Source organism: Serinus canaria, chromosome 19, assembly GCF_022539315.1.
Source record: "Serinus canaria isolate serCan28SL12 chromosome 19, serCan2020, whole genome shotgun sequence".
Lineage (NCBI taxonomy): Eukaryota > Metazoa > Chordata > Aves > Passeriformes > Fringillidae > Serinus > Serinus canaria.
Window position 1 is genome coordinate 759517 of NC_066332.1, and position 27427 is coordinate 786943.

At 44.4% G+C, this 27427-nt stretch overlaps 2 protein-coding genes across 6 annotated transcripts in view; one reads left to right on the top strand and one right to left on the bottom strand.

The window, feature by feature from the left end:
- NF1 (neurofibromin 1) overlaps positions 1–27427 on the top strand; it is a 73081-nt gene that overhangs the window by 15283 nt on the left and 30371 nt on the right. Inside the window, exons 10-36 of one of the 5 annotated variants that reach the window (XM_030231862.2) lie at positions 13–135; positions 432–506; positions 1138–1269; positions 3345–3479; positions 4013–4126; positions 4449–4528; positions 5092–5215; positions 5827–5970; positions 6348–6594; positions 6920–6993; positions 7110–7193; positions 7306–7746; positions 8145–8284; positions 8720–8842; positions 9123–9206; positions 9544–9660; positions 10253–10434; positions 10511–10722; positions 11300–11461; positions 12144–12247; positions 12833–12968; positions 15769–15831; positions 17635–17793; positions 17953–18050; positions 18516–18662; positions 19010–19156; positions 19495–19605. In XM_030231862.2, coding sequence (XP_030087722.1) covers positions 13–135; positions 432–506; positions 1138–1269; positions 3345–3479; positions 4013–4126; positions 4449–4528; positions 5092–5215; positions 5827–5970; positions 6348–6594; positions 6920–6993; positions 7110–7193; positions 7306–7746; positions 8145–8284; positions 8720–8842; positions 9123–9206; positions 9544–9660; positions 10253–10434; positions 10511–10722; positions 11300–11461; positions 12144–12247; positions 12833–12968; positions 15769–15831; positions 17635–17793; positions 17953–18050; positions 18516–18662; positions 19010–19156; positions 19495–19605 — 3758 coding nt within the window. Of the gene's footprint in view, positions 1–12; positions 136–431; positions 507–1137; positions 1270–3344; positions 3480–4012; positions 4127–4448; positions 4529–4698; positions 4798–5091; positions 5216–5826; positions 5971–6347; positions 6595–6919; positions 6994–7109; positions 7194–7305; positions 7747–8144; positions 8285–8719; positions 8843–9122; positions 9207–9543; positions 9661–10252; positions 10435–10510; positions 10723–11299; positions 11462–12143; positions 12248–12832; positions 12969–15768; positions 15832–17634; positions 17794–17952; positions 18051–18515; positions 18663–19009; positions 19157–19494; positions 19606–27427 lie in introns of those variants that run through there. The other 4 variants (XM_030231864.2, XM_050981957.1, XR_007779172.1 and 1 more) reach the window with 4 other exon arrangements.
- OMG (oligodendrocyte myelin glycoprotein) lies at positions 22740–27257 on the bottom strand. The gene is made up of 2 exons (XM_009094862.4): positions 26412–27257; positions 22740–25683 (listed from the first exon to the last, which is right to left on the bottom strand). Exon 2 carries the CDS (start codon positions 25675–25677, stop codon positions 24436–24438), a length of 1242 nt encoding a protein of 413 aa, XP_009093110.1. The 5' UTR covers positions 25678–25683; positions 26412–27257; the 3' UTR covers positions 22740–24435.

A 27427-nucleotide genomic window follows, 5' to 3' on the forward strand; every position in this document is an offset into this window, starting at 1 on the left:
TGAATTATATAGAATTTGCTGTTTAACCCAAGCAAACCCTTTTCAAGAGGCAATCAGAATGCAGATGTAGACCTGATGATTGACTGCTTGGTTTCCTGCTTCCGCATAAATCCTCACAATAACCAGCACTTCAAGGTAAGAACACTGCTTATGGTAAGTCATTCTCTACATACTATTGACAATCTGTCAGTTATAAAAGCTGTGCTAACAGCAGCTTGAAGCTCATAAATTAGTTCAACTGTATAAATATCCCTTAGTAATAAGTCCCTGCATGTTTTGATAAATCTTTTCACAGCTGATTAGGCTTCTCTTGTTCAGATTTGACAGCTTTGTCAATTTAATAAAAAGGCTCCAGAATGTTTTTCAGGATGATAAGAAAGATGGCAAAGACAAAGATATTCCTAAGTGGCTTTTATGTATTTTTATTGTAGATCTGCTTGGCACAGAATTCCCCATCAACATTTCATTATGTGCTGGTAAATTCACTCCACCGAATCATCACAAACGTAAGTTCTGGCAGTATTTCATCAGCCCAGTGTCTGGGGCTTCTGTTCAGATCAGTATCTACTTAGTAAATACCATTTGGATAGCAGACCAAATCTTGTGAGTGCAGAAGTGTCGCTTTAGGAGACAAAATAAAATGACACAGACACTGGAATCCCCAGGGTGAAAAAGAGAGAGCTTTAATTTCTGACTCCAACATTTATAGATTTCCAAAAGTGACAGTGGATTGGAGGATTACAGTGCCACCTCTCTAATGACACTGGATAAACTAACAGTCTATTAAATTTTTTTTCTTCTAGAAAAGAATGCAAAAACAATTAATTATTTACATAAAGTGCGTGAGAAAGTTCATTACGAGAATATAAACATCAGAAGGCTTAGAAGAACAGAGTGACACAGAAGATCTTGGGTTTGGTGCCTGTTCAGGAGTCAGAGCAGCTAGTGAGCAGCTAGGTCAGAATCGTTGCTTCAGTTGCAGCCTGTTGAAAGGTTACAAGTTTGATAACGGGCAAGCAGGATGATGCTGGGCATACTGGTAACAGCATGCAGAGAATTTGGGGTGAGGGTCGGGCACACTCAGGCTCGGTGGCCCCAGAGCCGTGGCTCGGGGTCAGCGCTGCCCTTGCCTTGCAGTCGGCGCTGGACTGGTGGCCGCGGATCGACGCCGTGTACTGCCACGCCGTGGAGCTGCGCAGCATGTTCAGCGACACGCTGCACCGCGCCATGCAGGGCTGCGGGGCGCACCCCGCCATCCGCATGACCCCGGTAAGCCCGGGCACCCAGCCCTGCCCTCCTCTGCAGCACTTTGTGCTGGACACCAGAGGGGGGGAAGAACGGAGCAGCAGGGAGCCGCACGTGCTCCGTAGCCCTGCGGTGTTGGGGGATTGGCTGTTCCTAACTCAGTGTCTCTCAGTTTTCCTGCTGCTTTTAAACTGGCTACGTACAAGTATTTGTCCTCTAACTGTCCTCTGTGGCTAACTGTCCATTTTAAGCTTTCTGGCTCTGTGGATACCCAGCTAACGTGTCCATCCTTGCTTAATGTGAAAAACCAAAGCATTCTGTATGTGAAGATAATCACTGAAAACGATGATACTTTTACCATGATTGGCATGTTCATTTGTCTTGCTTTATGTTGAGCAAATTGACTGTTTGGTCTTGGTGACAGCAACAAAGTAAAAGATTTTTCAACCATTATGAAATGAAGTCAATATTCTTGGCTGTCTTGGAGAAAGTCTTGAGTAAATTCAAATTCGTAGTTCATCCAAATTCTTCAGCAAGTCCACACACAGTTGTGTTCCTGCATTCTCCTCTGAACATTCCTTGAGGACTTCTGCTATGGCAAGTGGTCTTGGTAGGTTGGTTTAGAGAGCCTAAAATGAGACATAAAAATATTCCTGTTGGGCTTCTCAAAGGAGAGCAAATGAGCACAATGCTTTTGGTTGAAAGCTACTCCATGTTTAACTTGCTTTTCACCTGTGTGTATTCATCTGTTGGAGAATAGTTGCCCTGACAATACCCCTGCTCTGACTGGTGGTGCTTTGTCTTCTGCTTCTCACTTTCCCTCTGCCTGGCTGCTGTTGCCCACGTGCTCAGACGCCCGCCAGCCCCTGCTTTGCATGGCCCTGGGCCTCTGCTGCTGTAAGTATGACCCGTAACTACCGCAGAAAAGCCCTTCCTTGCGCTGACTTTTCTGTGCATAGTTACCCGCAGAGCCCGCCAGCCCCCGGGCAGCGCCAGTGGAGCTCCTTCCCCAGGAAGGCACTGTTGGTTCTGTGCCCAGCACGATGCTCTTCCCCCGTGCCCCTGCTCTGGTTTAGAACTGGTTCCTGATTTCCAGCCTGAACTCACTGGTGCTGAACTCCTCCACGTCTGTCCTTGTCCGGTGCTGTCTGTCAGCGTCCCGCTGCTGTTGGTCCCTCTGTGCATTGCACAGAGCCTGGCCTGGCTTTCTCACTGACACTCTTTAGTTTGGATTGGGTGGAGGCAATAAGTGCTTTCACAGAAACACATCTCCTTTCGCCACGTGCCTCTCCTAGAAATCCCTGAGCTGTGGCAAACCAAGGCTTAGCACAGAGTTAGCTGCCTCTATCACCGTGCTATCAATTTCTTGATCAGATGCTTTATGTGGTAGGTTTTATTCCATATATTTGCACAATAACTAATTATTGAAATAACATGAAGACCTAATTCCTTGTAGAAGTTAATCATACCATGTCATAGCTCATCAGTTACCTTGAAGGTGATTTCAACCTAGGCTTTCTTCTTTTGTTCAAAACTTACAAATAGTTCACTGGTTTTTCAGCTGGAGGCAGATTATTTTTTATATTTAAGCGATGCCCTGTGTGCCTTTTAGAACTGAAAGGTTCATTTTCCAGAGGTTGTTGAGGTGAACATGCAAGCATCTGGCCTGGGGCTGTAGCAGAAAATAAAGACATTACTCTGCCTTTGGAAAAAATTCCCTCTCATGTACTCAGAACAAGTCAGAAACATTTATTTTTATTTCTGTCTCAGACCAGAGAAATAACCAGTAATTCTTTTTGGTCCTTTTTCCACTTTTCTTTTGCCACAGTATGTATCTTTAGCAAAAAATTTTCTTATGTCCACATGCAGCTTACTGAAAAAATTGTTAAGGAACTTTAAAGATACAGTAGTGGTTGCCTGTGAGAGAGGGGATCTTGAACTAGAAGGCTGTGTGACTATACTTGAGTTTTGTATACTTTTAAACTTCTTCTTGAATTATAGATGATAAAAGCAATGCATTTCATAAGGTGTTTAATTATAACTGTTATGTTTGACTACTTTCCTGATGAAGACTGTGATTTTTTTTTTCTTTCTATCAGAGCCTTACATTTAAGGAGAAAATGACAAGCCTTAAATTTAAAGAAAAACCTACTGATTTGGAAACCAGAAGCTACAAGTTCCTGCTGTTGTCCTTGGTGAAACTGATCCATGCAGATCCAAAGCTTTTGCTGTGTGTAAGTAAATCCTACTGTGGTACTGTTCAGTCGTAGTGGAATTTACTTTTGAAGCTACTAAATTAGTAAAAATTAATGGTCACCTGACCATCTAGGACACTTTCTACTCATCTTTTTCTCTGGTTATGATGCTCCTGTGGGTTTAAAGGAAAAAAAACTGTAAGAGACTTTACAGAATCAAAGTAACACAATGAGGGGGAGCATGAAGTTCTGTGACTCTGAAGGGGAAGGTGGGGGAAGCAGAGGGGAATAGAAGAAAATTGAAATAAGGAGGTTGGAAATTAGTCATCATTTCAATGAGAACTGTCTTAGATCTTCCATTTTCTCAGGCCTGTGATGGTTTAATATAAAAATATTCCAGTTCTGTCAGAGACATGATATGCAAGGCGTGGATTAAAAATAAAATGACAGATTCTCTGAAAGATCCCAAAATCCCCCTAGTTGAGCAGCAGGAGTGCTGCAGGAGCTGTCAGAAGTGTGGTCAAGCAGGGGAAGGCTTTGCAGCTGAGCATGTGTTTTGTGTTTCCATGCAGAACCCCAGGAAGCAGGGCCCCGACTCGCAGGGCAGCACGGCCGAGCTGATCACGGGGCTGGTGCAGCTGGTGCCGCAGTCCAGCATGCCCGACATCGCCCAGGAGGCCATGGAGGTGAGGGGCACAGCCCGGGGCTGCTGCCACAGCCTCCTGCAAAAACTGTCTGTCTGTCTGTCCGTGTGCGTGTGCACAGCATGGCTTTGGACAGAAATAGCAGGGGAAACCTCTGGGTCTGCAGTATGAGCGTGAAGTGAAGACTAGGTAGAAATGCTGTTGACACTGAGTAACAATGAACTCTTGCTCTTCTATGGAAAATGCTTTTTATATCTTTTGTTGTTCTTAAAGCAGTTAATGAATATGACTGCAACTGTTTCTCTGCCTGTGCTCAGGTACTCTGTAAAGTTCTGTCTTTAAGTGAAAATCTCTTTGGCTTTAGGCCTTGCTGGTTCTGCACCAGTTGGACAGCATTGACTTGTGGAATCCTGATGCTCCTATAGAAACATTCTGGGAGATCAGGTATGCAAATTAACTTATATAAATGAGAGAAATAGCTGTTTTGATTTGTCTTCTCTTTTGAAATAGCTGTGAGTATTTTGGGAAAGCTTTGCAACAACAGGGAGTTCATGGTCTCTTCGGGGGCGGGGGGGGAACCCGTCACACTTGACACTAATTTAACCCTTTGGCAGTTTTAACAGAGAGTGTGAGGCCTGGCGGGATATGAAGAAGGAACATCCCTAGATGTGTTCCTTCCAGAGCAGAGTTGACACGTTGTCAGAGCAGTGTAGGTAACTCGTGCTGCCCTGTCTGTGCTGTCTCTGTCCCGGGCAGAGCTGGAGCTCCAGGCCGGGCTGCCCGCGGGGCTTCAGCTGCTCCAGGCCGCGGGCGCTGGGAAGGGTCCCAGGGGAGCTTGGCCTGTCCATGCACACTCTCACCTCTCTGTTGTACTGCTGGAAGCCCAGGGTAGTGTTTGCACAGGGTGTTCATGCTAAGTGCCTATTTCTATGTGAAACGTAGTGTAATACCTTCAGACGATTTGGTGTTCCATCAGAAGGCTGATGCTGAATTTCGTTTTGCTGCAGTTCACAAATGCTTTTTTATATCTGCAAGAAGCTTACAAGTCATCAGATGCTCAGCAGTACAGAAATCCTCAAGTGGCTGCGAGAGATTCTCATCTGTAGGAATAAATTTCTGCTAAAAAACAAAGTAAGTGAGCATTGTCATCTCCCTGTTAGGATCATTAACATGAATTGTTCTCTGTTGTGTCACTGCCTTTATTTACCAGGTTATTTTTGATTGGAAGAGATTTAGTAGCTACTCCTACTTGTTCTTTTCTCTGATTTCCTCTCTGTTTTGTGAAGCACCTTGGTTAGAATTGGTAACCAAAGTTAGGTTTGGGATTTTTTTCCCCCTTTAGCTGCACAGGTTGCTGTACTTGCCTGGAAAAGGAATGTTTCACAGAAACATGTGCCTTGTGCCTCTTTGCCTAATACAGGGAAATAGTCCCCAAGGTGAGAGAAAGGGAAGGTAGTTAATGGTAAAATACACATGCTTATAGATTTGGATCTCAGGTTCTTCTGAGTCTCAGAATTCTGACTTGCTTCTTTCGATATTCTTAAAGTATCAAGTAATGTATTTCTTATGGGGAAATATCAGTCTAGGATACCATTAACACAAGGAACTTGATAACACCCTGAGAGCAGCAATGAAAAAAGTACTGTGTAAATGTCCAAGAGCTTTTTACCTTCCTCAGATCTATGCTTTTTGCTCTTTTAAAGTATCAATTAATATATTCTTTTCCTCTACTCTCTTTATAGCAATCAGATAGGAGTTCCTGCCACTTCCTTTTCCTTTATGATGTCTCTGGAAGTGGAACTAGTCAAATGTCTCTTGACCATGAGGAAATGATGCGCTGTGCACCAGGGGCTACCCTGAGGAAAGCAAAGGGGAATTCTTCCATAGTAAGTAATACACGTGGATAGTTAATTTTAGCTCTTGAGAAAAACCCTGTGGGCAAGTAGAAATTAAATTACTTTTAGAGTTATTTTTGAAAATAAAATTATTTATTTCTGAGGAGAAAAAGACGTATGTATCCTAAATAATGTATGTATGTAATGTGCTGGTTAACAGTGATGTTTCAGACTTTACAAAGTAACATTTTTTCTGTTGGCAGATATTTTTTGATTACAATTTCAAACGGCATTGTGACAGCATTTATGAGCTCTGATCCTTTTTAGGATGGTTTATTCCTACTAGACCAAAAAGAGTTTCAAACCAGTTTTGCCAGGGCTGCATTTTCACAAGCAGTGCTCCCCAACTGGGAATTGTGTGTTTCCAGGAGAGCACTGCAGGATGCAGCGGAACCCCGATCTGCCGCCAAGCCCAGACCAAGCTGGAAGTGGCCTTATACATGTTCCTGTGGAGCCCAGATATCGAGGCAGTCCTGGTGGCCATGTCCTGCTTCCGTCACCTCTGTGAGGAGGCCGACATCAGATGTGGAGTAGATGAGGTCTCAGTGCATAATTTCTTGCCAAACTACAACACTTTCATGGAGTTTGCATCTGTGAGCAACATGATGTCAACAGGTGAGACTCATGAGTCAGTTAAAGTAACTTTGTACCTGGACAGAAGACTGTTACTTGTGTTTGAGTTCTTTAAACAGGTTGAGGTTCTTGATTTCATGCTGCTCTGGCTTTTCATGGAATGTCTTAGTTATTAGAATTGCCAGAAAGGGAAAGGAATTTGGTTGACTGAGCTCAGGAGGATTTTACAATCATGTAATGAGAAGCTACCTTTCTGAAGATTTTTAGGGGGATATGTTCCTCTTAATTCAGTAATTACTTTCAAAGATCAAAAATTTGATGTAGGTGGATTTTCAAAAACTTGGTTCAATTTCTGTGCCCTTTGCAGGGAGAGCAGCTCTTCAGAAGAGAGTGATGGCATTATTGAGGCGCATTGAGCACCCCACTGCAGGCAACACAGAGGTGAACTAACTTCTCACTTCACATGCTCTGTGTGCATATTAAAAAAACAAGCTCAGAAGTATTGTTGCTACACATAGTTTTGAAGTTAGATCGTGATATATCTTACCTTCTTTCAGGCCTGGGAGGATACACATGCGAAATGGGAACAAGCTACAAAACTAATCCTCAACTATCCAAAGACCAAAATGGAAGATGGGCAGGTGACTATGAATTTTTCCATTGGTTCAGCATTTAGAAATTCAAACCAAGTCATTAGCTTACATATTTGAAGGCATTTGAGTTTTAACGTAGCAAAGGACCTCTGTCTCCCAGGTGACCGAGAGCCTGCACAAGACGATCGTGAAGCGGCGGATGTCGCACGTCAGCGGCGGCGGCTCCATCGACCTGTCGGACACGGAGTCGCTGCAGGAGTGGATCAACATGACGGGGTTCCTGTGTGCCCTGGGCGGGGTGTGCCTGCAGCACCGCAGCAGCGCGGGGCTGGCCACCTACAGCCCCCCCATGGGCCCCCTCAATGAGCGCAAGGGCTCCATGATCTCCATGGTCTCCACCGAGGGCAGCGTGGAGACCCCGGTCAGCAAATTCATCGACCGCCTGCTCACCCTGATGGTCTGCAACCACGAGAAGGTGGGGCTGCAGATACGCACCAACATCAAAGACCTGGTGGGGCTGGAGCTCAGTCCAGCCCTCTATCCCATGCTCTTCAACAAACTGAAGAATACCATCAGCAAGTTCTTTGATTCTCAAGGACAGGTGATTCACAGTTGTGTGATATTATTTACATTTGTGTCTGTCCTGTCTTTCCCCCGAGTGACTGAAATGGATCCCTGTTTGTGTTCTGTGCACACCCTGTGTGAGCAGAGTGATCATCACAGCACATGTTATTGATTATTGTGGTTGTGATTCCAGGCTGTATTTAACATTCTTGAGTAGTGAACTCTTGAGTGCAGAATCTGTGAGATTGCTTTTGGAATCCTTATGGCTGGCAGTGTCCACATATTAAATTGTGACATGTATTGGAATTCTGTTGGCTTGGTGGTAACTAGAAAAATCCTTGTCCGTGAGATTTTTGAAATGTTGCAGTATATTTGGCAAATACTCTTTCTTTGGTTTTTTGTGTAAAAAATTAACCAGAAATTGTCATCCTATAGGTCTTGTTAACTGACACCAACACACAATTTGTAGAGCAAACCATTGCTATAATGAAGAATTTGCTTGATAATCACACAGAAGGGAGCTCAGAACACCTTGGCCAAGCAAGCATTGAGACAATGATGCTGAATCTGGTTAGGTAAGGAGCCCTCTTGACCTTTCTATACACAGGCATTATGTTTAAGAAGTGAGTTGGAGCCTTCTAGTTTATATCTTTTCTGCTTGTGTCCATGGAGAAGCAGCAGCTGATTTTCTGATCCTCCTTGTGGTTCTGACAGCTTCAGTAATTGTGGAAGTTGTGTAGCATTAAGTGCATTGCTCAAGAGTGACTGTTTTGTTTTAAAGAGCTGACCATTCCATAGCTTGGCCCTATTGCCATAGGCATTCCTGGTTACTGTTCTGTACATTGAAGTTAGTGGTTAAAAACCAGCTGAAGGGCAGATTGTGGTTCACTATGACACTGATAGAAAATTTTGGCCAGAAGAAATTTGCTACTGATGCAGGGGCTTACTTGGGACAGAGGAAGTGAAGTAGCATGAAGTATTTAATTCATCTTTTCTGCTTTTTTCTTCAGATACGTGCGTGTGCTTGGAAATCTGGTACATGCCATTCAAATAAAAACCAAACTCTGTCAGTTGGTAGAAGTAATGATGGAAAGGAGAGATGACCTTTCATTTTGTCAAGAAATGAAATTTAGGTAAGGATGGCATTACCTAACTTATAGGGTAGAGTACTGTGGGCAAGTGTAGTTTTCTCTGGTTAGGTGGTTAAAAAAGAAACCAAAGCCCTGTCACAGCAGTATTCCTGGTACAGGGAGAGTTCCCTGGTCTGTGTCTTCAGAATGATTATGAGCCTGGCGCTGCATTTAAGTATTACTTAGTTTGTGGTGATACTGAACTCTTGTAACAATTCAATGTGTGATACAGACTGGTGGAAAAACCCCAACAAAGCTGAACCAATCTATTTATGTGTAACAGGAACAAAATGGTGGAATATTTGACTGACTGGGTAATGGGAACTTCTAATCAAGCAACAGACGAGGATGTGAAATGCTTGACAAGGTAAGGGGCACTCTTCACCTCTGACAGCATTTGGTATCCATGGATGAGCTGGCATATTGGGCTTGCTGTAACAGTAATAATGTTAAGGAAAAGACAAAAATTGAAACTGAAGCTTTGGTAAGCAACAGCAGAATTATATTTAATGTTCAGTCTTAAATTACTTGGCTCCTTATAATACTTTCTCTGATTTAGAACCTGTAACACAAAATATAAGAGCTGTTTTCATAATGGACAGAACTTTAGTAAAATATCTTTTTATTATTAAAAATATTGTTTTTCATCTGCAGGTAGAGCTATAAGTAAAAGTGACTTATATTTGTTAAATTTTATTTTTCAGAGATTTGGACCAGGCGAGTATGGAAGCAGTGGTCTCTCTTCTTGCTGGGCTTCCACTCCAGCCTGAAGAAGGAGATGGGGTTGAGTTGATGGAAGCAAAATCTCAATTATTTCTCAAGTAAATAGTGACTTTTAACTGTTTCTCTATACAATTACTCTGAAGAGAGGCCCTATATAACCTTTATTACAAACTGTGCTTTTCTTCCAGCAGAAATAATTTTATTATCCTAAGAGGAATTACCTCTTCTCTGGCGCATTTCAAAATCTCTGCTTTGTAGGTTTATGGAAACATTTTCATTTAAAAAATAATTAGAAAATTTGGCTTTGTTTCTGCTTAATGCAGATGTGTGTTTCAGTCATGGCAAGGATTAGCTCATTTGATACTGTATTTTATTTATTTTTATCCATGAAACTTAAACTCTCTTTGAAGACATTTGTTGATAGAGGCACACCAGTGTTGGGGAGAATGGGCACACCAGGTTTGGGACAAAGGGAGGTTGTTGGAGCACAGTTAAGGTTTGGGCTTTGCCATGAGGAGTCTCCTTGGGGCGGGGGTGAGGTTTGGGGGGGGGGGGGTTTGTTGTGTGATTGCTGCTGTAGGTGAGGTTTGGGGGGCTTTGTTGTGCGTTGGCTCCCATGGGTGAGGATCTGGGCTTGCTGTGCGTTGGCTCCCGTGGCAGGGTGGTGTGACCACGAGGGCCTGTCCCCAGGTACTTCACGCTGTTCATGAACCTGCTGAACGACTGCAGCGAGGCGGAGGAGGACGGCGCGGCGGCGGGCGGGCGCAAGCGCGGCATGTCGCGCCGGCTGGCGTCGCTGCGGCACTGCACCGTGCTGGCCATGTCCAACCTGCTCAACGCCAACGTGGACAGCGGCCTCATGCACTCCATAGGTAACAACGCCCCGCCTGCGCCGCGCCTGCCCCCGCCTCTGCATCCTCCTCACTGCTGCTGGCTTCTCTCCCTCAGGCTTGGGCTACCATAAAGACCTCCAGACCAGAGCCACCTTTATGGAAGTCCTCACCAAGATCCTGCAGCAGGGGACGGAGTTTGATACCTTGGCAGAAACAGTGCTAGCAGATCGCTTTGAGAGATTGGTGGAGCTGGTTACAATGATGGGTGATCAGGGGGAGCTTCCTATTGCTATGGCTTTAGCCAATGTGGTGCCTTGTTCTCAGTGGGTAAGTTGATTTAGTTTCCTACATTTTGTTAAAATAATAAGACTTGATAAAAAAGTGCAACAACAGTCTAGTACAGAGAGAACAGAGCTGCCACTGACAATAGCTAGCCTTTCTTTGTATGATCCTAAAAATGTACTGAATCTACTGAGTTCAGATCTCAGTGATAAGATTTAGTTAATGTCTAGGAATGATATACAGTTATTATAATAAATGCATCTGGGCTGTTTTTTATTACAGGTGATGTGTGCTGATGCAGACACACAGAATTGTATTTGCTCTTCTAGGTTTTAGCAAGATGAGTTGGGCTTTGTTATACAGCAGAGTAACTGCTTGTCTGTCTGGATAACCATTATGAACATGTAAGGCTGGATATCCTGAGGCAGATTTTTAGTCAAGCAGCAGCATAGGAAACGTTTGCAGAGAGATTGCTTCTGTGTAATTTGATATTTACCTGCCAGACCCCATAGCAGACATAAAACTTTATTGCAAACTGCTCGGTGGTTTTGTCATAGTACTGGGGTTTCATACTTGCCTTGGCTCCCTGAGAGTCAGATTAACTCTTCTTCCTCCCTTTAAGGATGAGCTGGCTCGTGTCCTGGTCACACTCTTTGATTCCCGGCACCTGCTCTACCAGCTCCTCTGGAATATGTTCTCAAAGGAGGTTGAGTTGGCAGACTCCATGCAGACACTCTTCCGAGGAAACAGTTTAGCCAGTAAAATAATGACTTTCTGTTTTAAGGTACATAATCTCTTTTTTTTTCCTCTGGTACAGATCTCTTCAATAGCAGGAAAAGTTTAGTAATATGAAAGTGCAAAGCTGCTTGTCTGTGGGGTTAAGCACTTGAGTAATGGGATTAGATAAAAGCCATACAGAGTTGCCTTTGGATCTCAGTTTGAGTCAGTCTCAGCTCTCACATCTATTAAGTTTAGGGAGTTTTCTTTTTGGGTTTTAACATTTAATGAAGTGAATCTTGTAGAACACTTATGGTCAGGCCCTTAAAAAGTAGGTATCCCTCTGGCACTAAACTTTTGCCTTTCTGACTAGTTCAATTGTATGAGTGATTCTGGGCCAGTGCCAGCTGGAGGACTCTTCCTGCTAAATTCTGAGGTCTTGTTTATGCTCCCATTTCAGTTTAAAAAGTTGTGTACAAACAGAGGTGAAAGAGTCAGTGCTCTAAGGAAAAAATGTCTGCTGGTTAGCACAGTTGCTACTTTTCTCTAATTGAAAATTAATTAAAATACCTGTAGAAATTGATCTTGGTTGTGTTCCAGAGGTGAGACTATAATATACAAACCCGAGTTTTACAGGAATCTGGCTTATGCCAAAACAGCCCGGGTGTTTTCAGGCTGTTGAAAGCTTCCAGAACTTTGCAGCATTCCTGTGTCAATCTGGGCTCTGTCCTTGTTTCCCCTGCACACAGGTCTATGGTGCTACATATTTGCAGAAGCTGTTGGAACCTTTGCTGAGGACTGTGATCACATCCCCTGAGTGGCAGCACGTCAGCTTTGAGGTGGATCCAACAAGGTTTGAGATTCAGGGCGAGCAGCAAATGTATTTATTTGTAAACATGATTCCCACTCATTGTCTGTAATAGGATTCCTTTTTCCTTGTTGCAGATATTTTTCTCATGCTTTTGTACTGTTGTACCTCTCCCTTTTCCAGACACATTCATTGTCTCTGCAGCCCTCTTGCTCTGTTGCTTTAAATTATTTCTAACTCTTAGAAAAAATCAGAAGTATTCATCTCTTAAGTAGCTTATCCAAAGATAGGCCTTCTAATGAATGCTTTAACCATCAATTGTGTCTACCTCAAAATTCCTTTCGGATAAACCATCATGAACTGATAACTGCATTATCAGCTGGAATTGTGCATGCATGTGTTTGTGTGAAACGGTCTGAGAGAATGCCACCTACAGCTGTCTGTTCATTACTGAGTTTTACATGGCCTTTTATTTGCAACTTATGTGGTTTAAAATAATGATGGAAACTTTTGTGCAAAAGATCACAAGTATTTCCATAAGAAAAAGGGCAAATGAGGTTCTTACCAAGGATGGAAGTGCAGCTTGTGTTGTGTTTGTTTGCTGGTCATACATGTGTGGGTCTGTTTCAGGCTGGAGCCCACAGAAAGCCTTGAAGAGAACCAGCGGAGTCTCTTGCAAATGACAGACAAGTTTTTTCAGGCAATCATTAATTCCTCCTCGGAGTTCCCACCCCAGCTGCGCAGCGTGTGCCATTGTTTATACCAGGTATGCCTGCAGTGCTTGCCTGCCCCTAAGCTTTAGGGGTGCTTTGTGAAATTCCAGCAGTTTGGAGCTTGGTGCTAGACACAGGGGGCATCTTGAAAAAGCTCTTCTCAGATGTTTGATAAGTAACAGCAGTCTGAACGTTGGGGCTCAGTGGTGTTTTAAGGCTTGTGTTGGCAATCAGGAGTTGACTGAAGGTACCCAAGTTCCCTGACCTCCATGCCCAGCTCCTCTGCTCTGTCCTGTGGCTGCTGAGCCCAGTGTCTTGCTGGATCTCATTGTGTGTTTCTGATGGATTCAGCTGCTGCTGAAAATCTGAGTAGGAGTTCCCTCGGGGCTCGCTGGGAATACAGTTTCCAGTCCTGTTGGAGCATATCACAGGAATGCTGTGCCTGGTGGAATATTGGAGCTCTGGTCTCAGTGAGGTGCTCTGGAAGAGCTACTTCTGCCCTTTCAGCCAAAGTCTGTATTCAGGTCTAAAGCAAAGCCAAGCAAATGGATTTTCTGACCTGTGTGAGCTAATGATGAGTAACAAAAATCCTGTCACATTTGCACAGCGGATGCTGGGGTGATCAGAGCAACTGCTGCAATGGCCAGAGCTTGGGAGTGAGAACAGGGAATGTGTGCTGGGACTGTTGTGGTTTGGGGTTGTTCCTGTGAGCCCTTGCACTGAAGCAGGTGTGCAGATGCTGAGCCTTGTTCCTGCCTGACAGCTCTGTAAAAGCCTCTGAAGGCTTTTGGTTTCTCTTCTTGACAGTGGCTGTGTTTGGGTTGGTGGCAGAGTGACTTTGGGGTTTTTTGATGTGTTTGGGTTTTGTAATCAGGAAATTAAGTGGGCAGATTGGTCTCCTTCATGGCCACAGTGTCACAGACATCAACTAGAAGAATATTTGAGTGTTACTGAAAATATCACACACAGCCTTGGTTGTTCCTTCTGTTATTGGATATTGCATTCTCCCACACCTCATCTCAGAACTGGTTTATATGCTGTTTCCAGGACGTGTCAGATAATTGCCATTTCAGTGGTCCTTTGGTAGCAGTTATTTCTGTGCAAACCATTGGTAACTCCTTCATTAAATGGAATTTTAAAATGCACTCACCAAGAGGCATTCCCAGAGATTCTTCTATGGAAGCCTTTCCGAGTGTGGTTGCTTTATTCTTGCCTTTACTGTCTGTGGTAATAAGGGTACTTTGTTCCCAAAAGAGATTATTTACTGGCAGATATACAAGTGGTATTAACTGATATTTAGTTTCAATATTTACTACTTTAACCAAATAGGTGATTTTTTAAAGATAACTTCCTTTTTTAAAAGGTGAATGTGTTCCATCCCAAGCACTAGTGTGAGAGTAAATTATACTGAATTTTGTGGTGTTTTCTTCATGCTTAGAGTTTTAAAGTAACTGTGTGCAAGGAATGCTCACCAGATGTGTTTTGTAAATGATTAGTAGCTAGTTTTAATCACTGTAGCAGCCTCACAGAAACAGTGTCTTTGGTTGGATATTGGTGTCTTTGCTGGCTGGTGTTTCTGTCTGGGAGCAAAGCCCAGTGAGCGTTTTCCTTTGCAAACATCAATAACTGGCTACTGGGACAGATTCACCTGGCTCCTCACAGGTAATGTATGTTCAGGAGTGTGATGTGAGAGCAAGCATGCTCACAGGAACTCCTACAGAGGATCTGTGCTGGCTCTCCCATCAAATCCCCACAAACACACATGGGTTTTCTTGTGAAAGCAAGGTGGAAACTTTCCTCTTGCTGCAGTATCCCAGTGAGTAGAGTGTGTGTACAACTGCTCCAGAAGCCACTCGTGGAAATCACACAGGGAGTGTTGGCAGAGGTGCCACTGGTGAAATCTTCACAGGTCCTGCACAGGTTTCAGTTCAGCTTGTTTAGTGAGGGTTTTACTGGCTGGTTTGCTTTGGGTGTTTGCTTTTCATTCTGTTCCATCCTGGACCTGTGGAAGCTCTCTGCCAGTGCCAGTGTGACCCTCTGGAGGTGGCTGAGTGCTGCAGGCTGGCTGGCACCCAGCCCTGGGTGCTGCTGGAGGCTTCCAGGGGTGCCCAGCCCTGTCCCAGCTCCCAGGAGTATTGATGCACCTCTGGTTGGGGAGCAGGGCACGAGGGTCGGGGCTTTGCTCAGATGCTGCTGGAAGTAAAAGAGAATTGGGGCCTTCGTGGGTCCCTTTGCATCTCAGTGAAATGCAGAAATAAGCACAATCAAGTCAGATCTCTTGACTTGGAAATCTCTAATAAATTAACTGTAGGCTGTAGCTTCTTTCTTCCTTTGTCCAGAGAGTGTTTTATGGCAGTTACCTCTGACAGTGTAATAACCCTGATGGTTCACAGGTCTAACCAAATTGAAGGACACACAGAGAAAGATTGGAAGATTCAAAACTCTAAATTTAATTTAAAAAGCAATATGTATTTCAAAGGTATAACACTACTATTTGTACTGTTAAAATTATTTGGGGATGGTAAAATACATTTGAAAGCTGAATACACCATTTAAGGCCCAAGATTGTGTATCATGAGCACATTGATGTGGTTTGACTTTTAATCTAGCCAGAAATAGTAGAAATGATTGAAATTCAACATATGCTTGTTTTGTATTTAGTGCTTTGTAAATAAGATGTAATAAAACTGTGGAATAAAAACTCCATCATCAGTCTTTAGTTTATATATTTCATTTTCTGTTGATTATGTTTGTTACATTTTACTGTGTAATTTATGTACAAGTCAACATTGGTTTTTTGTTGCTGTATGTAGTTGGTGCTGTGACTTGTTTGTGCTCATCTCTGTTCTGTAGGCAACTTGCCACTCTCTACTGAATAAAGCTACCGTAAAAGAAAAAAAGGAAAACAAAAAATCAGTAAGTTTGGAGACCTTTTTATTAGCCATTTCTTTCAAAGCACAACAGAAATCTTTTGCTGTTCAAAATATCTTCACTTCAGTCTATTTGACCTCACTGTAAAATCATTCTACTAATTCTGGCACAAAATAGCTTTCATTTCAATTAACACTGGAATTAAGTTAGATTTAAAATATTCTCTGTGTGCCTATTTGAGTAAATGAGACATTTTTAACATTACTGCTTAGTATTTAATATTCTGACTCTTCTAGTCTTGCCACCATCTTCAAATTAAAAAATTGTGGAAGAGAAATGTTTCCTATGGTTTTGAGAAAAATGTGGGTCTGTTGAGCTGCTTTAACACTCTGGCAGATAACCTGAGCTTGCATCCTGGGCAAAGAACAATTAATATTTGTGGGGTACTCGAAAGAGGCTCGTGGGACTTGTTTCTGACACATTTTCTTCTGTTTGCTTTGTGATTAAGTGAGAAAACCCCAACTTTAGCACTTGTATTATTTCCTGAGAAAAGCAGATTTTCCATTTTAAGTAACTTGCTGTGTTAGGGTTTAGATCTGTGGGTTGCTTTAGAGCATTGTCTTTAAAAGTTCAGACTTACTCTTTTCTTTGGCAGTGACCTCAAAATATAAAGTATGAATCAACCAGAATGGAAATCTAGACCTTTATTAAATACTGTTAGTTTTGCTGTAACTGAGCTGAATATTAATCGTGTTTAAATGCAAAAGTTGTGGGCAAACCAGTATTTTACAAGAAAATATCAGTAATTGCATCACAAGGTAACTGACTGGAGTTGCTAATGAACCAAAGTGATTCTTGGTGTATTTTGTACTAATGGCTTTGTCTGGTTTAAGCAGCATGATTTGAGATTGCATTAGGTATGTTTTGAAGTATTTTACTAAACTGGGATTTGTTTGGAGTTTTTTTTATTTTAAACTATACAGGATAATATCAAGTTTGCTAATTTTATTCTGTGGAAAGGGAGAATCTGACTCCTTTTGATTAACCATCGTTACTCATTCCAGTATACCCACATGGATATTGATGTTTTATAGAACCACATGTTGAATATCTAAGAACTTTATTTTTGTCAGGAAGCTTTGTTAAGTTAAACCAGAGACACCCAAAGAACAACTTTCCTCTTAGTAATGCGTAGTTGATTTCCTAAAAGAAAAGAGATTGCCATCCAGGAAAAAAATAATTCCCAAGAAATGGACAATATTTTAAATCTGCTCAGTGGTTTTATACAGTGTATGTGTAGGCAGAGGAGTGCACTGGCCACTCAGCTCTGGCTCCTTCTGTGCTGCTGTGGACAGATGATGGTTTTGAAGGGTATTTCTGCAAATAGCTCCTCCTCACAAATGGAAAATTACTCCTGAAGCTGTAGAGCACAGTGTTATTGCTGGAGAGGCTCGTGGTTCAGATGTGCAGTTACAAAGATCAAAGACCCAGTAGGTGAAAGGTGTTCCCTGTGCTGGGGGAGGGCAGTGCACACCTGAGGCACCTGCAGGGTCCCTCCAGGGGCAGGGCCCTGCATGGGGTCAGCTCTGAGACGTGGCCAGGAGCTCTGGGAGCCGTGTCCCTGCCACAGGAGCTGTGCAGCTGCTGAGAGAGAGCCAGCTGCTCTCTGAGAGCCCCACTCCTTTCCCTCTTGTTCTGGTTCTCTGGGATGCAAGAGAGTCCCGCTCCAACGCGCTGCGCACGGTCGGTGTGGAAGGAATGCTTTGGCTTGGCTTGCCGTGCAGGGCTTTTGGCAGCCCTTGCCCGGTGCTAAAGGCAGGCCTGTTGTGTGTGGTTGTCCATGCACAGGTGGTGAGCCAGCGCTTCCCCCAGAACAGCATCGGGGCCGTGGGCAGCGCCATGTTCCTGCGCTTCATCAACCCCGCCATCGTGTCCCCGTACGAGGCGGGCATCCTGGACAAGAAACCCCCGCCCCGCATCGAGCGCGGCCTCAAGCTCATGTCCAAGGTGAATCCAGACCCTGTCTGCCTGCCCCTGTTTGTGTGTGCCTGCTTCAGTGCTGCTCCTTGACCAGTGTGAGAAAACGGGGGAAATGTTTGTGTCAATTACTGTAACAGGAATACATTAAACCTCTGTCGTGTGTCTCTGCCATGTTTTTCCCTTTAGATCCTTCAGAGTATTGCCAACCACGTGCTGTTTACAAAAGAGGAGCACATGCGGCCTTTCAATGACTTTGTGAAGAGCAATTTTGATGCAGCACGAAGGTACGGCCTGGGGACAGCAGTGCTGCGTGCAGGGAGAGGGGCAGCAGTGCTGCGTGCGGGGAGAGGGGCAGCAGTGCTGCGTGCGGGGAGAGGGGCAGCAGTGCTGCGTGCGGGGAGAGGGGCAGCAGTGCTGCGTGCGGGGAGAGGGGCAGCAGTGCTGCGTGCAGGGAGAGGGGACAGCAGTGCTGCGTGCGGGGAGAGGGGCAGCAGTGCTGCGTGCGGGGAGAGGGGCAGCAGTGCTGCGTGCGGGGAGAGGGGCAGCAGTGCTGCGTGCGGGGAGAGGGGCAGCAGTGCTGCGTGCGGGGAGAGGGGCAGCAGTGCTGCGTGCGGGGAGAGGGGCAGCAGTGCTGCGTGCAGGGGAGAGGGGCAGCAGTGCTGCGTGCAGGGACAGCTGCGGGTGCCCCTGCAGGACAGCCCTTCACTGTCCCTGCCACCCTGATGTGTGCTCCTGGCTGGGAATTGCAGGTTTTTCCTGGACATCGCGTCTGACTGCCCGGCCAGCGACACCGTCAACCACAGCCTGTCCTTCATCAGCGACGGCAACGTGCTGGCGCTGCACCGCCTGCTCTGGAACAACCAGGAGAAAATCGGCCAGTACCTGTCCAGCAACAGGTGAGCCCGCAGCCCTGGCAGGAGGGTGTGTGCTGAGGGAAGAGCTAGTAGAGTCCTGGAATGGTTTGTGTTGGAAGGAACCATGAAGCTCATCCCAGCCCAGCCCCTGCCATGGGCAGGGACACCTTCCATATCCAAGGGTGGATATCATCCAGGGTGATCCAAGCCCTGTCCAGCCTGGCCTGGGACACTTCGAGGGATGAGGCAGCCACAGCTTCTTTGGGAACCTGTGCAGGGCCTCCCCCATTACTTTAAAAAAGAAAATCCAGCTTGTTATAGTTGAGGAAGGGTGGTGGGAGCTGCTGAGTAAAGGAGGAGTTTCCTGACAAAGAACATGTTGTTTGTAGGGACCACAAGGCTGTTGGACGACGACCCTTTGACAAAATGGCAACGCTTCTTGCCTACCTGGGGCCTCCTGAGCACAAACCTGTGGCAGATACACATTGGTCCAGCTTAAATCTCACTAGTTCCAAGTTTGAAGAGTTTATGACAAGGTAATGAGATTATTATGGACACACAGTGTGAGTTTCTGAACTTTATCATGTGAGGATATGTCAGTAGTTCTTAAGACTCTCTGCTATCAAGACTCTGTTTTAAAGGAGAGTTTAAAAAGCTGAGTCTACACAAACCTTTTAGGTTTCTGAGTAGATTTTAATTAAAAAAAACTAAGCTGAGTATGAGAAAGGGTGGTAACATATGTGATTTAAGGAAGGCTCAGGATTGTGTGAACTTCATACTTTTGTTCAGAGATGAAAGTAAAAGAGGGTTTGGGATTTTTAAAATTTGCTTGAAAGGCAGTTGTTAAAGTTGATGTCAATGTATTGCTTTTTAGGCATCAGGTACATGAGAAAGAGGAGTTCAAGGCACTGAAAACATTAAATATTTTCTACCAAGCTGGGACATCCAAAGTTGGCAATCCTGTTTTCTACTACATTGCTCGGCGGTAAGAAACCTTTCACCTTCCCAGTCTGAAATGAACCTGTCAGTCAAAGGTGTCAAGTGTATGTGAGAGACATACAAAGCTTGGTAACAAACAAGTGTCTGAAAATAGCTTATGTGCTAATATTTGCTGACAATATTTTTGACTTGTTTCCTAAACTAAAACTATAATTTCAAAGTAATTACACTCGTGACAGGAATTGTTCCTAGAGGTGTTAAGGAAAGGGAGATCCCTGTGCTCACCCCCAGGTGTGGTCAAAGGCAGCTCTGAGGATTGGATATGCTGCTGAAGCTGCTCTCTGTGCTGAGGTGCTGCTGGTGAGGTGTGCTGGAAGCACTGGGGAGGCTGGTTTGGCTTGGGGGGCCATGGGAGTGCTGCAGGGCCGGGATTTCTCCAGTCCTGGCATCACCAGGCACTTTGGGGTGCTGGCACAGCCCCTGGGCTGTTCATGGTCTGGTCATTGCTGGTACATTTTGTGCCTTGGGAGCAGAGCCCTGCCTGGGGGTGCTGGGGTTGCTCTGTGGTTTGTGCTGCCCGTGGTGGCAGTGGCACTGGGGGGGCCACTTTCAGTGTTGTCATGAGAGGATGTCATCAGTGGTGATTCTTTGGATGGAGTGAAAGAACACAAGATGAGGAGCATTATTTACCTTCTGTCCTGATTTTCTGTCTTCAAAAGCCACACAACAGTCCATGAAGCCTGCAGGTGTGCTGACAGAAGGGGCTGGCTCGAGGGCAGCCTGGATGCCTTTTTCCCCCCTTTACTTTTTTTTTTTTTTTAGCAAGATCCATAATGTTTAATCCCTTTACATGCACAGGGTTAGAATCAAAGGCAGTCTTTTGAATTCTCTTTAAAAAACTCTGTTTGCTTGCCACATTTTTCTTCTCCATTTTGTTCCATTAGACACAGTCTTATTTCATGTCAAGTCAAACAAAATGCCTACATTGTTATCCTGCCTTGTTCAGACAAGAAATTAGGCATACAAATGCAGAGAGTAGTGATAACCCATCTTAAAAAGTGACTGTGCCTGGCAGTGATCCGAGGCATCCTTATGTATTCTGTGCAGACCTGACATGCAGTGTTCCCTTGTTTGCAGAGCAAGAAATGGTTATTTCATCTGCAGAGAAAGACTTTCTGGAAGTAAATCAAGACAAAAGTTTGCACCATCTGTTTGCTAGGCCTAGCTCACCTCCCTCTTCTTTAAAAGCAGAAAAATCAATTTATCCAAAGATGCCTCACTGGGCAAAACTGTCATGGTCCAGTCAGCCAAGCATTCCTGCCTTCAGAGAGGGTGGGTAGGAGCAGATTTCTGAACATTTTACCCAGGTATGGGATATTAATGAAAATATTGCTGTACTGCAACAAGGGCCTTGCTGCTGGGTGAGTTATTACCTTTTCCTTCAGCAGCTGCACAATTCAGGAACCCTGGCAGGGCTGCCTTTCAAACCAGCAGGAAGGAAGGGCTTTGCTCTCGGATGATGCTCTGGCATCATCTCTTCTCACAGGGATGGGGCTAAGTGGAGCTTATTTGGGGTGTTTGTCTTCTGGTTCTGAGACAGGTGTTGTGTTTTCAAGGTGTGAAATGTGGAAAAATTGTTTAGATTGGAGCTGCCAGGCTATTTGAGGGCTTGTAGCAGGCTGGGGTTTTTTGCGGGTGGGGTTTTTTTCCCTTTTTTTTTTCTTTTTTTAATAGTTGAAGATCTTGTTGCTAAGGCATTGTTGAGTCATTTTACTGATATATTTGGATCAGTTTATGTCCTCCTTGTGCTGTGAAATTTAATTCCTTCTGTCATCTATCTTCACATTTTGTTTCCTGGGCAACAGCCCAGCTTCTGGAGCCAGTGCTCTTCTGTTTTTAATCCCTATCCAGTTACAAAAATGAACCATAAATCAATGAATATTGATCCTGAACTACTGCCATTAGGTTTTAAGGCTGATCCCAAACTAATTAATAGGAATAAAACCTTTGAGTTATTGCTGCAGACCGCAGCAATCCCCACAGCAATTTTACCCTTTCCAGAGGGGGTACCCAGCTATTAGAGGGGTGCCAGAGCTCTTCTGGGTATTTTGAATATTGCCCTGAAATGCTGAATAGTTGTTTTGGATACCAATTTCACCGAGAAGAGATGATTTTGTGTTTCTGGAGGTCTGAGTGCACAGCGTGTTTACAAACCCAGGCCCCCGGGCTCAGCTCACAGTGGCTGTGCAGTTGCCCAGCAACAAGTGCTCGACTCCCACACTTCTGCCTCCTCCCTGCTGCCTTATCGGCTCATTCGTATTCCAGAAAAATACCAGGAAGCCTAAATTCCAGTCTGCTGTTCTGAAAGCCGTCTGAGCAGGCAGCCCTGGTGCTGCAGCAGCTCGGGCAGGGTTTGGGAGGGAGCAGAGCCCTGGAGTGCCGTGGTCCTGCTCACTTCATACCCAGCTGGGGGCTGGGATCCAGCTCCCCAGTCCTGCCCGTGCTTTTGGGAAACCCCAGTGCCCCATTTCCCCTTCTAGGCTTTTCTTAGCATGCTGAGAAGTTTGAAGGCTGGACAGCAAGTCCTTCAGGATGGGGGCTTTGCAATTGCCCCAGATAACCTCTGGAAAGCAGTGTTTTCCTGTTCCTGGTCATCAGATTGTCTCATTAGGGGTGAAACATTATCAGAGCCTTTAAAGACAATTCCCTGTAGGTTTTTAATGCAATAGGATTTGGCATCCTGTACTGATTCTGCAGCAAAGACACATGCAATATTTCCTGTAATTTCCTCAAATCAAGCAGTTTAGCCACAGCACCTCATTTTGTGATGAGTCTTGCCTTGCAAGCCCAGCTGCTCCCACTGTGTGGGATGAGGCCAGAGAGTGATGCAGTTCTGGGAATTGCTGAGTTCTGAGCATGGGAAATAGGTTGGTGCTGTGCTACAGTCAGTCAGCACTTAGCAAACCCAGGGACTGTCCAAGGAGTGTGGCAGCAGGGACTTCTTCGGTGTTTCTAAGTTCTAAAGAGTAGGAAGGGGAAGGATAGTCACAGTGTTGTGTCATCTCATCAGCTTATTGCTAAATAATATTAGAGATACATCAGTATCAAAACAATACAATTTAATATAACCGTAATTTCCCCCATAAGACATGACAATGGAGCCAAATGTCTGCTTCAACCAGGTTTGTATAATACAATGCTATCTATTTGTTCCTTTTAATCTGCTTATTAGAAAAGAGACACAGTCACTAGTTCAGTTCAATACAAACATAACTTTATTTTTACTTAAATGCCAATGAAATAACTGTACAAATCCATTGTGTAACATTTACTGTTAGAAATTAAAACACGTTTCCGGTTATAGAAATACTGTTCACAATTGGAAAGTTGTCATTTCTCTGATACCAGTAGTTGTAAATGATCTACAGCCCCCACTGACACCTTAGGAGGAACAGGTAGAGGACTCCAGTCTCGGTTGTGAGGTTTTCTGGGTTTTGCAGCACCTTCATGCTACAATAACTGGAAATTAAATGGCCTGGAATGAATGGAAAACATTGTATAAGATCTGTAATATTAAGTGGATAATACTTTTTCAATTAACTTGTTCTTCAGTTTTCATTTCATGCTGTTTGCAAAACTTCATCTGTAGTATATCAAGTACCTTTGCCATAATTTAAATAATTTTCCTAGAGGGGACAGAGCCATGCGTGCAGCTGTTTCTACTGGCTGACAGTGCGGATGTCGAGGAGAAGAGCATCCATGCTCGCCCTTAGAAAGCAGGGATTTGGGCATGTTCAGTGCCATGGACTGCATTCATTCTCTTTGGAGTCACAAGAGTCAGGGATGTTTCACTGACAGCTCACCAGCTAACTGCTTAATTGATTTGTTACATGACTTGTGTTAGAAATTGGCTGATATTTCATTTTACTGATAGTAGTTTGCTACGTTCTGGCTGATTTGTGGTATTCTTTTAAGCAGAACATATTAACATTTCAGGATGTCACTTGACATAAAGTCAAGGAGTTCCAGGTCATTAATTTGGGTAGATAACTCCTTGGTGTTTGACAGTGTCATGGCATTGAACATCTGGCATTTTTCTCTACTTTTATCTTTTTTTTTCTTCTTTTTTTTTCTTTTTTTAATATGGAGAGAGCAATAACTTGCCTGCGGTCTCTAAGTCAAGCCAGAGCAGAAGGATACTGGCCCCTACCACTGTCCCATGCTGAAGCTGGACCATGTTGCCATCTCAGTTTACACCCTCTTAGCAGACATCATGGCATTGTCATATTTAATTCCTAAATTCAAAGCTGTTGTTCTTCATATTTAAAATGCTCTAATACATATGAAGCAAACATAGATATACATGCTAGCGATTTTGCTCAGGAATAACTTCTGATTAGTGAAACAGTTCAGTTTAGTTCCTTTATTTTTTCCCTTTCTTTTACATGTCGTCATAACTTACAAAGAATCTGTGCTGCTATATTACAGGAATTGCTCACTGGCAAGTCAAGCAAGACAATGCAGATATGATACAGGCCTTCTGTTTTTTTCCAGTTGTTCAATGACAAAATGATACGTAAAATCAGTACTTAAAATTCTGATGTGTTTATTCTGTGCAAGTAAAATGAAAAATTTAAATACAAAATAAGCACATTTTAAAAACCAAAATAATAGATTAGTTGTACTCAATTAAGACATATGAAAATAAGTAGCAGCTTAGTATCAAGACATTAGTGTGCACGTCTTTAAGAACAGTTACTTTCTTTAGATCAGAGTCAGGACTTTGAATTTCTTTCATTCACTGTTTCAGCCAGATGTGCTAACTCCAGCTGTTATCACAGGAATAACCTCAGTAATTTCCACGGGGTGCAAGCCCTTAGTCCATAGCCACGGCCACGGCGTGCAGCAGTGCCAGGCAGAGCAGCCCCATCTGCCAGCGGCTGGCGCGGGAGGGCACGCCTGGCGTGGCCTCCTCCTTCCTTAAGGTAGCGGTTGTGCTTTGAGGCATCTTGGAGTAGTTTGTTGGCATTCCACTGGTGATGCTTAAAGTCATGGGAGTGGTGGAGGATCCCGTGGCAGGGGCCAGGCTGGCGTTGCCCTCGGTGGAGTCCTGGACGAGGATTGTGCGAGTGGCCGCAGCCTCCTGGGGGCCGTCGGGGGAGTCTGTGCCGGGGAACAGAGCCGGGGGGACTTCCTTGGCTCTCAATTGTTTGTGCGTTTTGGTCACTTTGGTGGGCTCAGGCGCCGTGGCAGAAGCCTCCCTGTCCACTGCCTTGGTGCCTTTGATCATGGGGCTGGAGTCCAGGGCCGTGGGCTGGGCCGGGGCTGGCGTGGTGCTGGGCCAGGGCTGGTCAGCACAGGGCGCCCCCACAACACGGGCAGCTGTGCCCTGCACCCACTGCAGCACGTAAGGGATGGTTTGGTTATCGCTGCAGGACCAGGGGTTGTTGTACAGAGTTATTACCTGCAGCTGGGAGAGCTGGTCAAAGGCTTTGTCAGGAATGTATGAGAACTTGTTGTTGTGCAGGTAGAGGCTTGTGAGGTGTTGCAGTCTCACCAGTGTTCCTGGGAGTATCTGGGACAAGAAGTTATTGGATAGATCCACTGTCTCTATGTTGTAGGGCATATTGGTTGGAACTGTCCAAAGTTTGTTGCTGCTGAGATTGAGAAACTTGAGACTGCTCAGTGTGTTGTTGATCAGGACAGCTCTTTCCACCATATTCCTGGAAATATCGAGCACTCTAAGATTCCACTGGTAAGCTGTATCAAGTTTCTGAAGAACTTTAATGTTGTTGTTTGTGGCATATAATTCCCATAAGGACTTGGGCAGATGAGCAGGAACATTCTTGAGCCAATTATTTGAAATATCAAGGGTCCTCAGATTGGTGAACCTCGTTAGCTGATGATCGAGATCTACAAACTGGTTAAAGGACAGATTTAAATATGTAAGGTTGTCTTGAAGTCCCTGGGGCAGTACAGTTAAGTTTCTGCCTGAACAGTCCACATTCCTGTCGTTTCCTGAGCACTTACAGCTAGAAGGACAGATACCCAAACCACTGGGTATGAAAACCAGAAGGACCAGCAGACAGGTAGATGTATTCAATATCTGGTATTCCATTGTTGCCTGGAAATAAATATACCAAAATGACACCCTTTAAATCCAAGTAATACATTTTATCTCCGTATAAGGGTTGTCTTGGCAATGGCCACTTGCAGGAGAAATTAAGTAAAAATATCAATAACCCCCTTTGTGGCACGGTCCTTTTTAGAATTGTTCAAGAGAGACTTCACAAAGCATCCCTTCAGCCTGTCATGTTGTCTGGCAGAATGAGACTTGTTTTTTTCATCTCCCTTTCCCCATCCAGCTCAAATGAGGGCTTTCTTCCGAAAACGCAAGTCTCTTCCAAACGTTATACAATGTCTGCTTCTTGTTTTTAGTGATTTCAAGCCTATATTATGTTTGGAATAATGTGTTCATTTATAGAGGATGAAAAAATGGCTGTCAACTGGATCTTCACAAATCTCTGCAGTAATGTAGCAGTCCCCCCCATCCAGGCATGCTGTTTGCTTAAGTAAATTGGTTAAAATACATCGTAGGAATTTAGCTTGAACCCCAAATTCCTGTGTTCTTGCTAACATGCACCGTAGCATTTTTTCCTCCTTACAGTGCTAATTACAATCTCAGAGCTGGAAACACATGTTTAGAACCCGAGTTACCGTTAGTAAGAAATCTCTGACACTGCAGCAGATTTCTGGTGCAAGCATCTGTCATCAGCTCCTAATTCCATTCCCGTTTTCATCTCTGGTTTGGTAGTAGGATTTTGTGAGTAAAATCAAAAAGCACAAACTTACCGTGGTGTCCTGCAGTATCAGCACATCGTTTCTGTGATGGATTGGAGCTTAGAGGTCGCCTTGTTCTGGAGAGCAGCTCCAGAGGCTGCCGGGGGCTGTGCTTGTCTCAGCTGCATCGTACGGCTGCGCCCGGCTCCGCAACCACCTGATCCTGTGGGCACTGCAGAGCCGGCCCCGAGCCCTGCCAGGGGCCTGCTGGGCAGGGAGTGCCCCGGCTCCCCAGCCCTGCTGTGCTGCTGCTGCTCCCTCCCAGCTGGGGCTGCCTGCACACGGCTGGGCTCCCCCCGCAGGCTCCGGCAGCTCCGGCTGCCGCCCCACTGCGTGGTTCTGTTTGAAATGGCAGGTTAGCTTGGCTTCTTTTTGCCTTCTCTTAAACCTCTCCTCCTGTAGCAGAGGTTAATGTGAATTTAGGCTTTCTAGCTTCAGCTTTTTTGAGTTACACTGCCAGAATATATTGTCATAATTTTAAAATACTGTTTTCTGCTCCTCGGATCAGGCTATCACTGTGTTGTCAGGTATAATATAGCTCAGCTTGTAGGATTTTACAGATTTCTATAGGAAATCTTGATCTGATTTTCTCAAAGCAATATGAGAGTGAGAGTGTTTATAATGTTTCATTTATGGTGCTGTTAATTTTAACAGGGTGTCATGAGCAAGCCTTACAAAAGTCTTTGTATGATTGTAATGCTATTCTTCAGGCATACCCAATCATACAGCTTATGTAAACAGTAAAGAAAGTTGAAAATATATTTTCCTATGGCCATTGTAGGCCATAGGAAAAATATATTTTCCAGGCCATGCACAGAAGCCTGGAATTGCATTTGGATGATGTACTACTCTTTATTAGCAATAGTTTGAAAATTCTGAAGTTTATTGTGTGCAAGTCTTTGTTCTGAGATCCATCCACAAATCTATTCCCTCTTCAACTGCAAACTCTACCATTTTGCAGAGCTCTCATGGAAAGCTAGCTCCAGTATCTAGCAGCTTCTTTATATATATATTCAATACTGGTATTA

Excerpts from the sequence above, each read along its gene's own strand:
- OMG (XM_009094862.4), bottom strand. The coding sequence starts at position 25,677 with ATGGAATACCAGATATTGAATACATCTACCTGTCTGCTGGTCCTTCTG.